Genomic DNA, 16,688 nt, shown 5'->3' with positions numbered 1-16,688 from the left:
AGCAAAGCAGTAGTGAGATCTCCTGAGAAATTGTGACCAGTCACTCATGGTTTGACTGAGATCACAGTGAAGATGGGATGAACGGCAGGACCTGCCAGCAAGAACAGAGAAAGGACTTCAAACTATTGGTGCTTAAACATAGGCATGTGTACTGGAATATTATGCACTTTAAAAGGCACTGCTGGAATCACAGTGGGAATTGACCGCTTCTGTACAAAATCATTACCAATCCAGGCTTCCAATCGCCACAGAAAAAGGAGATAATCTTCTGGGTGCTGCTCCAGCAGCTTCTCATTTTCTACCGGAACAGGAATTGCTCACTTGGTACCACAATTTAAGAGAATGCCTTGTATTTTTTGTTCAATGAACACAAGACATTCACTAACTCAGGGGTAGCCAAACTCCGGCTCTCCAGCTGTGGTGAAACTACAAATCCCACGATGCATCTATCTCCGCGAGTCATGTCTGAGAATCTTGCAATGCCTCAGGGGATTTGTAGTTCCACCACAGCTGGGGTTTGGCTATCCCTGCTCTAACTGGAGAAGGTGGAGGGGAAGGGTGGACCTTGACCTCCACTTCAAGCAATTCACTGTGTTCAGTGTGCAAAAGGGGAAGCCGGATCTCGAAGATAATGGATATCACTGTATATTTTCAGCATCTCCAGTGGCCCTCCACATATCCGATATAGATACTTACATTAGCCAAGCTGGACCATTATAAGGTTTCCATAGAATAGAATTCCTGGAATGCTTTAACACAGGAAAAGACATCCATTCTCACTAGCAAAAAACTGAGACATGTTAGGAGAGGTTATCCTGGGCAAGCCTAGAGTGTCTAATCTTCCTGTAAGTGGCAACATATCCCAAATCAAAAACTTCCCGTTTTCCTCAATGCATGGCACTATGGCAATGGAGCATCATGGAAATTGCATACTTCGCTGTGGTGATACACCAAAGGAAAAAAAAAAAAAAAAAAAAACCCTGCTGCATGTAAAACATCCATAAAAATAATAAAAAAAAAAAAAAGCTATGAAAACTCAAGATTTGTTAATTCTCAGCTCAAATTTATTTGATTAAACAGCGTCAACCTAACAGGGTCACAACAAAAAGAAAAAATGTACCCTATTCGCGCCAACTGAAATGTGATGCTCAAGCCTACTGCACCTCTCATTAAATGCAACACCCATACATTTCCCTGGCTGAGATGCATTTTTGCATAACCATTATATATTCCAGTCCCAACTTTATTACATTTTTCAAACTGGTTTATTCATTACTTTGGATGACTATAAATAAGTGTTTCCACTATGGAAAAAGAAAGTGAACACAGTACATTTGCATGACTGGGGAATGGATTTTTGTTTCTCAAGAATTCTTCTGAAGGGCAAAAGCTTAGAAAAAACAACCTGAATGTTTGTACTCAGTTCTTTTTTCTTAGTTACAAAGTCCCTTGTAAAAATAAAAGTACAAGGCTCTAGATGACTTATTGCTTCTCTTCTGTTTTTTCTGGTTTGGCCTCCTCTTCTTTGTCTTTCGCCTTGTCCTCTTTTACAGATAGCTCTTCTAGTTTTTCTGCAACTGCATCAGTACTATCATTTTTGGTTGGGTCTGCTGAAAACAAATCAGGTTACTAAATGAATACAGCAGCATATATACCATAACGTTATTTCCAATGGATCCAGCACGCACTGTTTTCATAGTTTTTTTCTAATAGTAAAAAAAAAACCACAACCAAGTTATAAAACTATTGCCTGGAAAACATTTTCAGCTACTGCATAGTATCGTCATGTTGCATAACTGGTTAAAAGGATCATATCAAAACATTAAGAGGTTTTGCATTCTAACCAGAGAAACCCACCTCAAACTGGATTTTTAGCCTGATTGGAACAGTAGTGTTCCCACAGTAAAGCAACATCCCACCATAGCTATGGCAAGCTAAGCAACTAGTGACAACTTTATTTCTATGGGGACACCACTAGAGGTCAGATATCACCACGTATGTAGTACTTAGTCATGTGAAGTAATAGAACTAGCTTTAAGCTCCTCCTTTTCCCATAGTCTATTTTCACCCAATCTGGATGAGAGAGCATCAAGCCCTTGGGCTATTTTGGCCAGGTCTCAGGCAGACCTGTTATTTCTACCTTAGCAGGCACAACGCCATTCATATAGATGCCTAGTGTAACCCAAACACTGTATGGAACGTGCCACACAACACCAGAACAATATCAAGTAGATCCTAGCCTACCTGGTATTCTGTGTGTCCATGTAGATTAATTTGTGTAACCTTGGAACTGCCCCCAGAAGTGGATAGTAGTGACCTGACCATACATTTATACGATTGCTGGGAGCAGCTCTGAAGTCATAAAAACCTGGAGTGCTTCATGCTGCAAAAGCAGACTTACAGCTACAAGTTGGTGTTTTACTCCACCCCTCGTTTCCCATACCTCACCATTTGTCAGCCAGGCTTGCTATACTGCAATATTAGACTAACAACAAGATATAGAAAGGGGACAGAACAAAGCCCCAAATTACTAGCCAGATCTGCAATATGCGCAACAAAAGTGCGCAGTGCACTCCTAAGGTAATAGAATGTACATGCAATTACCTGTAAGTAGGGCCGTGGAAATTAAAGATTAATTTCTCGATTAATCGTTAAGTTTTTGATCGATTAAAATGATTTTGATCGCTAATGAAAACACTCACCTCTCCGCCGGCAATCCGGAGATGGCCAGGACATCGACGTCACCGGACTCCTCCCCCCTTGCCCAAGTGGCTCAGTCAGCTAACGAAGGGAAGGAGGAGTGCAGTGACGTCGATGTCCGTGACGGCTAACGAAGGGAAGGAGTGTCACCGGACTCCCCCCCCCCTCGTTAGCCGATGGAGCCACTTGGGCCGGTGAGTTTGCCCAATAAAATTTTATGCACGAGCGCCAGCCAAGGCATTGGCCTATACACATACAGCACAGCAACAAAGTAATAAAATGAACTAGGATCACACTAATCCAGCACGTTATTATTCTGAGTTGCCCCACTCAAGCGGCGGCCATATTGAGAGGGACACGTGAGATTAATAACGTGCTGGATTAGTTCATTTTATTACTTCATTGCTGTGCTGTATGTGTACAGGTCAATGTAGTTGGATCTGTACGTGCGTTATAATCGATTAAATTTAATCAAAGACGAAAATTTTAATCATTACCAGCCATTCAGCTAAAGTCTTTGTATATATAAAATTATACCAGGTAGGCTTTAAATAAAGAAACTCTGTATACCTGTTCTGCAATAAAAGCTACTTGTCTACCTGACAGCAAATTACTTCAGATAGTACACTCAGCATGCAGTTCAGTGTACAATCTCAGCATGCTGTGGTGCTGGGACAAAGTATCTCCTGTGTGAATGTGCAGGAGTTACATCATCTCAGGTCGGCCAATCACGAAAGCCAAAGACACCAAAACTAGAAGACCGCCTGGTGAAGGAGGGCTCCGAGAGGCAAGTGGGCCATGCAAATGTATACATTAAGGCAAAAGACTACAGTTCCACTTTAAGAGACAACACCTTTACTAGAAATATATCCTAAGGCTCATAGTAACCAATTTAAATCTCTAGCTTGCTCTAGGGATTACAACTGGAAGCTCTCAAGCTGTTATGGGAAAAAAACCCCTTCAACCCAACATCTCAAACATTATGGAGTCCGCATTATGCCCAAAAAGAAACGCTATTCCAGGAAGGGTTCGATTCATCCAGAAAAGGACAGGTGGTCACCTCAACCCAGGCCTGCTCCATCTCCTAATGTGATGGTAGGAGTCTGATGTGAAGGGGGACTGAAGACTCAGATGTGAAGGAGGGGGCTTTTAATGTGTTTGAAGTTCTAAAAACAATGAATATCCCAAGATCACAGAAAACTTTCCTTGAACAGAAAGCAGTATTGATATAATCCTGGTTTTTCTATAGCAGACAGAAAAAGTGCCATTACTGGAGGTTTGCAGTTAGGCACAGAGTGAGTCTGCAAAAAAAGAAATGAGTTTAATTTACCTGGTTTGTCCTTAACTTCACTTTTGCAATCATCAAACTTTGCCTTGAACTTCTGGGCATCTAAAAAGGAAAAAGCAGGCATATAAGCACATTTTACATTAAAAAGCAAACATGTTTATACACAGTAAAGCTATTGGAAGTGAAAAGCAAACAGACTTGAAACAGTTCTGTAAATACATGCAGAGAAAATTTAAAGAGAACCTTTTACCAAATGGAGGTGGAAACCGATCTGCAAAGGGTCATGGATGTAATTAGAGTTCTGCAAGCAGGTACTCCAGTCTGTTCTTTTGGATAATTGAAAAAAACTTTCCCCTTTCATGATTGTTTATGTTTATTATTTGAATTATCTGGCTGGAATGTGACATACTGATGTCATAGGAAGTTGGGGGCAGTTCTTTACCGTGTTTCTATTTGGTGATTAGGTTTTTCTGAATAAAGTGTAGCTGGGAGTTGTAGTCTTCTATAACTGGTGCCATTCTGCATTTTTGGATACATTTTCCTTTATGTTTACATTGCTTTATGGTGATATTGTAAATGTTATTTATCTTTTTAACTTTATTCTGAATAAAATATTTAACAGTGTAATTTCATAAGATAATTTAGGAGGGTGTGTTTAGGGGTGGAGTTAAGGCCAGGGTAGGGGTTAGGTGGGGCAACTGATGGCAAGTAACTTTTAAGGCCTGGCTAGTAGCTCGGGGCTACAAATTTTGAGCCCTGCTCCAGTCTAATGTAAAAAAAAAAAAAAAAAAAAGGTAAAAAAAAAAAAAAAAAAAAGGGAAAACCAAAAACTTACAGCACAACTCACTAACACCATGGGCATATTTGACAAGATTCCCTTCTCACATTATGAATCTGCTCCTCGGATCCCCCTCCACACAGTCTCACTCTTTTCTCTTCCTACCTGTTGTGTGTCTGTATACCTAGGTATCGAGACTGGCTCCTCTGCAAGCTGGCATGTGCTGCTCTTTGTGATTTTATCTAGCAGAGCCTCTGTTCCCTAGCAGGTATGATCGCGGCTTAACAGATTACCACCTGCAACTTCCTGGAACTAAGTCGCTGATCGGCCAATACTGTAGTGCAAGCCCTCCTTGGTCTCAGTCCATATACTTAATGCACAGCATAGCATTGATTTTTACTCACGAAGACCAACCCCATGCTAACTGAGCTTCTACTGTCTGCTTTCCTCATTTATTAGTTTTCTGTGATATACCTTGTTTAGCCTCAAAAGATCTGTACTACTGTCACACTTATCTGGTTTGATTCCTTGTAAAGTTTTATGTTTAATACGGTTGACATATTTTGTACCACAATATACTTCATAAAAATGTAAACCAAAAAAAAAAAAAAGTAGGATACCATTTTAAAACAAGGAACCTTAAAGTCATTACACATACAGATTAAAGGAAAACACTCAAGAAAGACAGGCTATCCCTGCGGAACTAAACATTTTCTTTGCCACCTGCCTGGCTATTATAGTTGAATCAATGACCCAGAAAAAGGCATGCAGCAAGTAAAGCCAGAATTTCTGATTCACATACTTATTTCAGGTGAATGACAAAGCATTAAAAAAAAAAAAAAAAAAAAAGGGAAACAAACAACATTTTTTTTTGGACTTTTTTTACAAAAAATGACTTCCACTTTGAAGATGCAAATATTTTTTTTTTTGTGAAAAACAAAAAATTAAAAAAAAAAAAAAAAAAAAAAGGGAACATACAGCAATTTTGTATGGTCAGAGGCCCCTGAAGAACACAGGACCTGAAACTGACCAGAGCCACAAATGACTCCGCTTGGTCACTGTATGCAGAGATGCCTCTGCTAGGTACAATGAGGTATCATTTAATCAAGTAAGGTTTTTTTTTTCTAATAAGGTCAATCTAAAAGACATATCATGTATTATGTAGTCATTTCTCCAACCACCAGGTGGAGCTCTAGGTTGTCTTAGCTGCTCTCCATCTAAGTGTTGGAATAAGCCCATTTACACGGCTCAAGTTGAAATCTACACACAACTGACAACACATCGCAGTGACTCGCATCAAACAGCTCAGACCCACTTGACCACAATTACTGATGTAATCCCTTTTCTTTTTAGCTCTAGTGCTTTGGGAAGCATTGTTCATGTATAAAAAGTTTATATACATATAGTAAAAGTCGATATGAAGACGGCTAAACCCCCCACCAAAAACGTCTCTAAAGAAAACGAAATTAAACTCAAATCATTAGTTATAGTATTATATGCAGAAAATATTGCTCGGAATCAAATCCAATAGTTACATACCTTAAAACAAAAACACTGCTAAAAAAAATAAAAAAAAAAGATAGAATTTTTACAAAACCAAGCAAAAGCAGAAACCTACTTTAATAGTTTTGCTTTTTTAACCTACTTTATTTAGAACAAAAATTCAACCTGAACACCATATTCAAGTAAAGTAACAACTTCAAACCAATACGTTTTGGCTATACTATCTCTTAGCTGGATTATGCTGGAATGCTTTTGGATGCATGGCAGAAGACTACTGGAAATAAACATCCTACAATCTAAGCCCTCGTTCACACCTGAACGTTTTGTAGCGCGTTCTACACTCAAAGAACGCTCTACAAAACGCTCAAAAATATAAATTGCATTGGAGTCAATGGACTCGTTCCCACCTTACCGTATTTCCGCCCGTCCCGAACGCGCTACAAAACGGCCCACGCCTGAAAAGGTACAGGCACTACTTTGGGCCGTTTTGTAGTGCGTTTTCCATTGGAATACAGCCAAGTAGCCTTTGGAATTGCGCGACTTTTTTACCGCGAATCGCGATAAAAAAACGCGCGACAGACGCACTTTTGCAATACGCCTAGGTGTGAACCCAGCGTTAGCTTTACAGTATTGTCAGTTTCAGGTGGTCACTGCCATTAATCACCAATTAGCGGCTTACAACCATAAGAAAAAAGTTACAAAAATAGCGCTCATCAGCCAAAGCTAGATACATATCAAAACTCAAAAAGTACTCACTTTCTGCATTTAAAAATCGAATAGCAAGCAGCTCAGGCTTTGGCGCTTCATCCGCATAATCTGCATATGTATTCCAGACCCAGGCTCTGTCGCTTCCTGCATTGGGTTTTAGCTCCATTGCAGGTGTAACTGATAAGACACAAAAAGCACCAAACAGTTATGCATTTATGCACATCATATCCATGAAAACATTCTCTACCATACATAAAGATTCATCACTATAGGAGCTAGACTCAGAAGGGGGTGGGGGGCAGAATACATACTGAACTGCAGGAAGGCTCTGAATGGGAGCAGGTATCACTGTGGGGGGGATAGGAGTGGTTCTGGAGGGGGCAGGGTACTCTGCACAAGAATTGGCGGCCTGTGGGATAAGGATTCTCGGGGCTTTGTAGGGACAATTTGGGAGAATGGAAAGCACAGCAGGTGCTGGGTGGCACATGAGGAACTGTTGGTGGCACTATGACTGGCCTAAGGCTCTTTTGCAGGCTGGGTGGCATTGCGTGATACTGTTTGAAAGTTGGGGGGACTATGGGAGGTTAAAGGGCATCGCAAAATTGGGAGAGTTGTCCCTAGATGCAGCGCTGCCACAAGGGTGGGGGTGGCTGGGTGTAGTTGGAATGATGGGTGTGCTGCTTCTTATAGATGCAGACCGGGGTGTCTGTCATTTGCCAAGGGGATCAAAGAAAAAGGGGAGTAAAGAAGCGCTACTACCATATATAAAATGAATGGAGATGGCCAACTTACCAATGGATGGATGGTGGAGCGTGATCAGCGGCGAGGGGTCGATGGGTGTGGGTCCATCAATGGTGATCACTCAGGGCGATGTGTGAGCAAGTAGGGGGTATGTAGGTCTCTGCTGTGGTGGCTGAGGGGGGCACAGTGTAGATGCTGGCCTGGGTATGTGTTTGTGGGAGGGGGGCTGGTTATTGCAGGCACAGTGATACACATACCCAGGCCAGCATCTACACTGTGCCCCCCTCAGCCACCACAGCAGAGACCTACATACCCGCTACTTGATCACACATTCCCCTGAGTGATCACCACCCTCACCATTCATGGACCCACACCCATCGACCACACGCCGCTGATCACGCTCCACCATCCATCGGTAAGTTGGCCATCTCCATTCATTTTATGTATGGTAGTAGCGCTTCTTTACTCCCCTTTTTCTTTAAAGGGCATCGCAGGCTGTTATGAGAACTCAGGGGCAGTATGGGAATTGGAGTAACTTTTGGGATATGCAGCTTGCTGAATTCTCTCTGGGGGCACAAAGGGGGCTGAAGGCAGCCGATATTCCACCTCCCTTCAAACCAGTTATCATTAACTGCTGGGGTGGGAACAGTGGAGAGCAGCACAGGAGTTTGCATGGATTTCCTCCCACACTTCAAATACATGCTGGTTAACTGTCTCCTGTCTAAATTAGTATGTGTATGTATACAAGGGGGGGTAGGGACCGTAGGTTGTAAGGTCCTTGAGAACCTTAACACCAAAAGTAGGAGGGGAAAAAGGGGGAGAGGAGGGTGCAAGTCCATGGTAAAATTGTCTCCAGCAATCTCACAAAGTTTCTACTTTCATAACCTCTGCTGGCTTTTACATGTTAAAAGAACCAGTACATAAAGTCTTGTCACTTACCGTAATGGTTTGCACAAATTTTTAGAGTCTTATCTCTTCTCATCAAAAGGCGGATTGTTCCCTTATCCTTGTGTTTGAGGAGTTTTACATCACCAGTGCCCCGTTCTTTCCACTCAGGTGGGTCATTTTCAGAAGCAAATCTGAAAAGCTTTGCTCTCCTGTTGAAAAGAATATACACAAGACTTAAGAAATGAAGAGGAAATACTGAAAAGGAATTTGAAATGAGCCGTGATTGTGATAAATGTTAACTCTCACATGTTGTGCACAGTTTGGGCAAGTCATTTGGCAATCTGTTTAAATAGTTCCAAATAGTTCCAAGTTTAGCATAATACTTAGAGAAAACTTTATACAACTTCTATTTTGTTGATAACCAATTTAATTTTCTTGGCTTCTTTTAAATATTTTACAAATATAAATAAGCTGGTGTAGCTAGCTAGGACACTAAAAAGGAAGAGACTTCAGAATAGTGATGCACAGATACAGACGCTAGTATCGGTGCCGATGCTGAGTATTTGGGCAAGTACTCATATTGGCCCAAATGCTCCCGATACCAGAACTTCCGGTATCAGGAAGCCAGTCAGGCGCGTCAACACACACCGCCCAGCGTCCTAACTGGTCAGGAAGCTGGCTCCGTGGCTAATCAGGGAGCCGGGGGGTGGGTAATGACTTGCCCCCCAGCTTCCCGATTAGCCATGGATTTGGCTTTCCGCCCGGCGAGTCATAAAACGCCGCCCAGCTTTCTTAATGAGACTTCCGGTATTTGTAAGTACCAAGAAAAAAAAACAACTAAATAATATCGGTACTCGATACCGAAAAACCGGTATTTGTGCATCCCTACTTCAGGGCAAGCAACTTGCAGAGTTCCATCTACTTGCTGCAAATGGCCAATAATAAAATGCTCATGTACAATATTTTGTGTTTACGCCATTAAAAATAATCACTTTTTAAAAAAAATACTGAACATAACTAACCCCTTATCGACCTATGACGGGATTATTTCGTCAGGGTCTATCAGTAACTGATGAGCGGTAAAAGCTTTTAAAGCGTCACCTATGGCCAATTTTGGGTATAGTAGTTTATGCGAGTTCGGACGCACGCAATTTTAAAGCTTAACATGCATGGTGTCTATTTACCCGACGTGACCCCGACTTATATTTTGCCAAAAATTTGGGTATTAATAATTGTTTTAACATAATATAGGCAAAACTGTTTTCTCCCCCAAATTTTTGGTACTTTTTTCATTATATAGTAAAAAAATAAAAACCTGCACTGGTGATTAAATACCACCAAATGAAAGCTCTGTCACCAAAAAAAAAAATGGTATAAAATTAATTTCAGTACAGCGTTGCATGACAGAATAAATGTCAGTCAAAGTACTGCAGCGCTGAATATGGAAAAATGGCCTGGCCAGGAAGGGGGTGTAAACACCCCGGTAAGCAAGTTCACCCCTATTCTTTCATTCCTCCCTGCTGGGCGCTGCTCTGTGACACAGCGGGGAGGAGAGAGACTGTCACAGGCAGCCCGGCGTCTCTCCTCCCAGCACCACTTAGCCTCATGTTACAGATCAGAACAGCGTGGTGGCGGAGACAGCTTGCAGCTCTGTCACAGGAGGATAAGCTCTCCTTCCTGCTCCGCAAGCTCCAATGCAAACACTCAGTGATCGCTGAGTGTTTGTAGATAATTGAGGATAGAGTATGTGTACTATATTCTCAATTATGAATGAATGGGAAGTGATCTACATCACCTCCGGTTCATTCATAGTTGTGGTTATAGTAAACATACTCTGTCCTCATGTTATGAATGTTCAGGAACACTCAGTATAGAGGCTTCCTGTTTATTGATAACAGGGGCTGCAGAAAAAGAGATTGAGGACTCTGTTCTCAATCGCTTTTTCTATTTTAAAAGGGTCTGTTTAGACCCCCAATATTTCCCCTGAAGCCCCTAAAAGTAAAAAATATTAATACAAAATGAATATTAGATTGAGAGCAATAATTCTAGGGCCATCAATCACTGATAACACTAAACTGATGAGCGGTAAAAGCTTTTAAAGCGTCACCTATGGCCAATTTTGGGTATAGTAGTTTATGCGAGTTCGGACGCACGCAATTTTAAAGCTTAACATGCATGGTGTCTATTTACCCGACGTGACCCCGACTTATATTTTGCCAAAAATTTGGGTATTAATAATTGTTTTAACATAATATAGGCAAAACTGTTTTCTCCCCCAAATTTTTGGTACTTTTTTCATTATATAGTAAAAAAATAAAAACCTGCACTGGTGATTAAATACCACCAAATGAAAGCTCTGTCACCAAAAAAAAAAATGGTATAAAATTAATTTCAGTACAGCGTTGCATGACAGAATAAATGTCAGTCAAAGTACTGCAGCGCTGAATATGGAAAAATGGCCTGGCCAGGAAGGGGGTGTAAACACCCCGGTAAGCAAGTTCACCCCTATTCTTTCATTCCTCCCTGCTGGGCGCTGCTCTGTGACACAGCGGGGAGGAGAGAGACTGTCACAGGCAGCCCGGCGTCTCTCCTCCCAGCACCACTTAGCCTCATGTTACAGATCAGAACAGCGTGGTGGCGGAGACAGCTTGCAGCTCTGTCACAGGAGGATAAGCTCTCCTTCCTGCTCCGCAAGCTCCAATGCAAACACTCAGTGATCGCTGAGTGTTTGTAGATAATTGAGGATAGAGTATGTGTACTATATTCTCAATTATGAATGAATGGGAAGTGATCTACATCACCTCCGGTTCATTCATAGTTGTGGTTATAGTAAACATACTCTGTCCTCATGTTATGAATGTTCAGGAACACTCAGTATAGAGGCTTCCTGTTTATTGATAACAGGGGCTGCAGAAAAAGAGATTGAGGACTCTGTTCTCAATCGCTTTTTCTATTTTAAAAGGGTCTGTTTAGACCCCCAATATTTCCCCTGAAGCCCCTAAAAGTAAAAAATATTAATACAAAATGAATATTAGAACGTTGATAAATTATTTAAAAAAAAAAAAGTTAAAATAAAAACCAATTTTCGGTTTCGGCCAGACTTATTTTGGTTTTGACATTTTTATTTCGGTGCACCTCTACCGTACCTAAATACCCTACTTCTGTCACTGAGAAATCATTGTTTTTTCATAAAATTACATTTTCTTTCAAACTGTATTTTAAGAGTGCACATAACAGGTTTACAAAGCACATTCTGCATTATGATCCTCATATGCAAGGTTACAGGTACAGAGTATTTATATTCAGGAATAGCAGAGGGTAAAAGGTATGTAGTATGAGGCAATAAGATTTAGTGATCAGGTACTCATGAGACTGGATGGAATGGAGAAAAGAGTGATCTCATATATCGTACACTCAAACCTTCAGGAAAATTTGATGAGGGGGATTGTGGGTATGCAAGTAAGTTTGGGAGAGAACGTTGGAGCAGGGCAGAGTATTGGGTAAAGGGAAGGATATGTTGGTGGGGGAAGAGGGGCTATCATCCCTAAGTGGTAACTTGCTGGTCTTGTATTTTAAGGTTGGGTCCAAGTGCTGCAATTTGTACATACAGAAGGTCGAGAAAATCCTTAAACTGTTGGGATTCTTTAAAAATAATCCAGACAGACCACGTCTTGCAATTGGTCTATCAAAATAATATTTTAGTATGGATATACACAACTAAAGCAAAACTTACATCTTAAACACTTCTGCTTCATCCTCCTCTAGAGTTCTAATTTCCTGCTCCGGCAATGAAACAATAGGCTCAAAATGAGGATCGTGATTGGCATCATCTGGGGTTTCTACTACAGGGGTGTCAGGCTCCTCCTGTGTACACTGGAAAAAAAAAAAAGAAAATTTCAAAACACACCGTGGGATATTTGTCAATGTTGTTGCAAATTAAGGCACTGCTAAACAGTGCTGACAGATTTACTATAAAAGTTCAGCTTCAGTCATAAATTCCTCCTCTAACGGCAGTGAAGTGCAGTGGTGGAATGGAGTGCAGGGATGAAGAGGACGGGTATGATGGTGGAATGGGGTGCAGAGGACAGGTATGATGGTGGAATGGAGTGCAGGGAAGGAGAGGTATGATGGAGGAATGGAGTGCAGGGATGGAGAGAGGACGGGTATGATGGTGGAATGGGGTGCAGAGGACAGGTATGATGGTGGGATGGAGAGGATGGGTATGATGGAATGGGGTGCAGAGGAATGGGTATAATGATAGAATGGGGTGCGGGGGCAGTGTGTGGAGCCCTGAACAGGCTAATCAATCGATAGCCGACGAACGAAAACATTGATAACATTTTCAATCTTCGATTTTAAATCGACTAAAATCGATTAACTGTTGCAGCTCTAGTTTAGATACTTTTCCTTTTTAAAATCTGGATAAAATAGAAAGAAGTGATATCAAATACATTCAATGCTTGTACCCATTTGGGAGATTTTCCCTCACATCCTTACATGGTGTCTAATCACAAAGAAGTAAATCTCCAAAATGAGGACAGACAGAAACCTGACAGATGATCTAACCCTTCTTTGGAAAAAAAAAAAGTGATTGTAATGCTGCTCAAATCCATCTTCTCAGGGGCAGATTTCCAGTCCTGGTAACCACACAGGAAGCAAGATGAAAACTTCCCACTGGTGATGGAGAGCTAACGAGTTCCAATCATTTCCATCAAAAAACCAGAAGAACCCCGGGAATATGTTTGCAAGATAAATGGCACATCTAAAGAAACACGTGTATGTGCCTATTGATATGGCCTGCAAAGCAGTAAATTAGAACACTCATGCTGAAACATTCCATTCATGTTCATGAATGAAAACTAGAGCTGTGCTGAACCAGCACTCTGTCAGAGTCTCAGTCATGAACAATAGCAGTGAAACTCAGCAAACCTTTTTTCCCCTCAGCATTTCAATCAATTTAGAGGAACATTGAAGAACACTGCATTTTAGAGATATTACTAAAAAACACAGTAGTGAGATCAGTGTCATTCTTATGACAAGTTCTATGCTTCTTAAAAATAAATTTCAATGAGGGGAAAGTATCAAAAATGGAGCTGTTGTGCACGGCAACCAATCAGCATCTCGATTTCATTTTCAAATCTTAACTGAACTGAAGATAGAAGCTGATTGGTTGCCATGCACAGCTGCTCCAGATTTTGGCTGGTCCAGTTTGGATAAATTCCCCTCAAAGAATTTTAGCTCACAGAACGTGTATTTTTTTTAAAGATACAAACTGTCTTTTAAAGGGATCTGCCACTCCAAATCTCAGCAGGGGACATTTACACTTCAGTTTTTGTACAGTCAGCCACAACCAAATACACAATTGGGCCGGACCATGGGGAAAAGAATCTTTAAGATGGTCAAACATAATAATACAGGATTTATATAGCACCAACAGTTTGAGCAGCGCTTTACAATATAAGGAAGACATTACAATACAACTCAAGACAAGATGGTAAGGAGGGCCCTGCCCCTGAGGGCTTACAATCTAAAAGTGAGGGGGAAGCGATACATGAGGAGGGAGCTGTGGGGGGATGAATTGTATGAGAACGTGATGGTTCAGTGTTTTAAGGTGGAATAGGCATCCTTGAAGAGGAGTCTTAAGGGATCACTTAAAGGCAGTCCGAGTGGGAGATAGGCAGACAGGTTGGGGTAAAGAGTTCCAGAGGATGGGAGAGACTAGAGAAGTCCTGGAGGTGAGCATTGGAGGAGCTGACGAGGGAGCTGGAAAGCAGAAGGTCTTTGGAAGAGCGGAGGGGACGGTTAGGGTGATACTTTGAGACCAGGTTTGAGATACAGCCAGAGCCGTGAATGGCCTTGTAAGTGGTTAATATTTTGAATTTGATCCTTTGGGCTATAGGAAGCCAGTGCAGGGATTGGCAGAGGGGGGGGGGGTTGCAGACACTGAGTGGTTAGTAAGGTGAATGAGTCTAGCAGCAGCATTCATGATAGACTGAAGGGGGATAGCCTGTGTAGAGGTAGACCAACGAGGAGGGAGTTGATAATCTCCCTCAAAACATGTTTCTACAATAGATGTTAAATAGTGAACATGCATGTCAAAAGGTGGACTTTTCAATGGCAAGACCCACACAATGTGACCTTCTATTCCTAGGAGTTTCACATCATCTCCTCTATAAACACACCACAACTGTAGGCTGAGAAGAAACCTATACTAGTTAAATTGGTTTTGTTTTTTTTGCTGAACAATGAACAAAATGTACATTAGGTACTTACAGTGGTCAAAAAAGTGGGAGTGTCACTACATATGCACAGAACCAGCCTTGGGGTTAGGGAGACGGGGGAAGGCAAAGGGAGACAGGGGACTAAGGGAATCCAAAAGTCCTCCAACTAAAAACCAGCACAGTAAAGTCTTCTTATATGTTCCAGCCAATCGCATATCATAGAAATAAGATGCAAATCATTCCTTTACAACCCATCAGCCAGATACATGTCCGGAATCACTGATGTATAGTACAAATATAACCTATTATTAGAGCCATTCATTCCAAACTAGATTCAGCCTTTTGTCTATCAGGAGTGCAGTGTAAGAAAGCCATGACTTGTATGGAGTTGGACCAAAGGAGACACAGAGACAATAGTTACAAAAGTACAAGTGATTGGAGGAGCAATGAATGCAGCAGACAACCCAGGGACACGTGTTTCCATTGAATAGAAGAGGCTCCAAGAAGGTGGACACCAGGCAACAGAGTCCACCTACTTCAGGAGATCTGTATAGCCTCAATTCAGTCACCAAATCTCATGCAGCTTCTACCTACCTTCCACCTCCTCGTAGACTGTAAGTTCCCTTTATATATTATTAAACCCAGTGGCGAGCCTCGCCTAGTACTGCAGGCACTGCACAACAATATGTAGCACCCCGACTATAGCACGACCCCCCATTCCATGGTTTATACCGGAAAGCACCCGGACTTCGGTACGCAGCACACATGGGCCCAAACAAAAGAAGGAACATCGGGGGTGTACGAAACAACATAGTTTAGTGCCGGTTTGTGGGGAGAACCGGCTTAGGTCTCACCTGCCAGGAACAGGGCCGGCCCTACGACTCAGGCCCCCGCCCCACACTCGCCGCCGGCGCTGCATCCTCACCCCTCTACCGGTCAAATCAGCGCCCTCAAGGAAAGAAGGGTATTAATGAACAGCAGAAAATTATTTTGTACCTTGGTGTCGGCCATCAGGCGGAGGATGGAGGCAGATTACGCGGCAATGCTCCGGGTTCTCTCAGATGTGGAGCTCGGTCCGTGGTTTCGCGCTGTTTTTCCTCCCTCCTACTTGCCGCAAATGCCGTACGTACTATACCCTGCGTAACGTCATGCCGTCAGAGACTCTACCAAGATGGCTCCCCGTAGGCTTCAGTGGTGCCGTAAAATGACGTCACATCCGCCTTCTTGTTTAGTTACCCCCCTGCAACTCTGCAGTGGCTGTTCTCTGCGTATAGTACGTGTAACATGAGAAAAATGGTATCGACGACACGTGAATTGACTGTCAGGGAAAAAAAGCAGGTTGTAATAAAATTACAACAGTCAAGCAACAACTTCCGGCCATGGGAGGTTACGCACGTCGGCGTCCCGTTAGAAGACGTCAGTAACATGGTTGCTCCCATGTGAGGGTGCCATGCTGCTCAGAGTGTTGGCGAGAGCAGGTAAATTAGACAGAACGAGCTTTTGCTTAGTTTGTGTTAGTGGTTTTTCTGTTGCTGGCACATGGCGGTATGCTCTTTGTACAGTGATTGTCTTCCAGTTGTGCTGATGTTAGTCTGCCGTAAAAAAAAAAAAAGTAAAGGTATTGGCGGGATTTATTCTTCATTGTGTAATGAAGTATGTACTGAGATAAATATAAAGGCAGCCTTGACTTCTGAAAATGCTAGTTATCAGCATGTCATATTCATCCGCTGGTTATGTAGTAAACAAACATATATACATATCAGGAAAGCCACAGTGAATCTAAAACACCTGTTATTATAGGTCAGTGATTCACAGAGAGTTCAACAATGGCAGCTGCCCTCAATGAGTACATCTCTCTTTT

General features: G+C 42.0%; 1 protein-coding gene across 1 annotated transcript; it reads right to left on the bottom strand.

The window, feature by feature from the left end:
- Positions 1–1,044: 1,044 nt before the first annotated feature.
- On the bottom strand, positions 1,045–15,978 carry RANBP1 (RAN binding protein 1). Its single transcript, XM_018557618.1, has 6 exons — positions 15,824–15,978; positions 12,340–12,479; positions 8,658–8,815; positions 7,026–7,154; positions 4,031–4,090; positions 1,045–1,610 (listed from the first exon to the last, which is right to left on the bottom strand). Exons 1-6 carry the CDS (start codon positions 15,836–15,838, stop codon positions 1,483–1,485), a joined length of 630 nt encoding a protein of 209 aa, XP_018413120.1. The 5' UTR covers positions 15,839–15,978; the 3' UTR covers positions 1,045–1,482.
- Between the last annotated feature and the right edge of the window lie 710 nt (positions 15,979–16,688).

The sequence above is a fragment of the Nanorana parkeri genome, unplaced genomic scaffold (assembly GCF_000935625.1).
Source record: "Nanorana parkeri isolate BGI_ZX_2015 unplaced genomic scaffold, ASM93562v1 scaffold292, whole genome shotgun sequence".
NCBI lineage: Eukaryota > Metazoa > Chordata > Amphibia > Anura > Dicroglossidae > Nanorana > Nanorana parkeri.
This window is presented reverse-complemented; position numbering and strand designations above follow the sequence as displayed.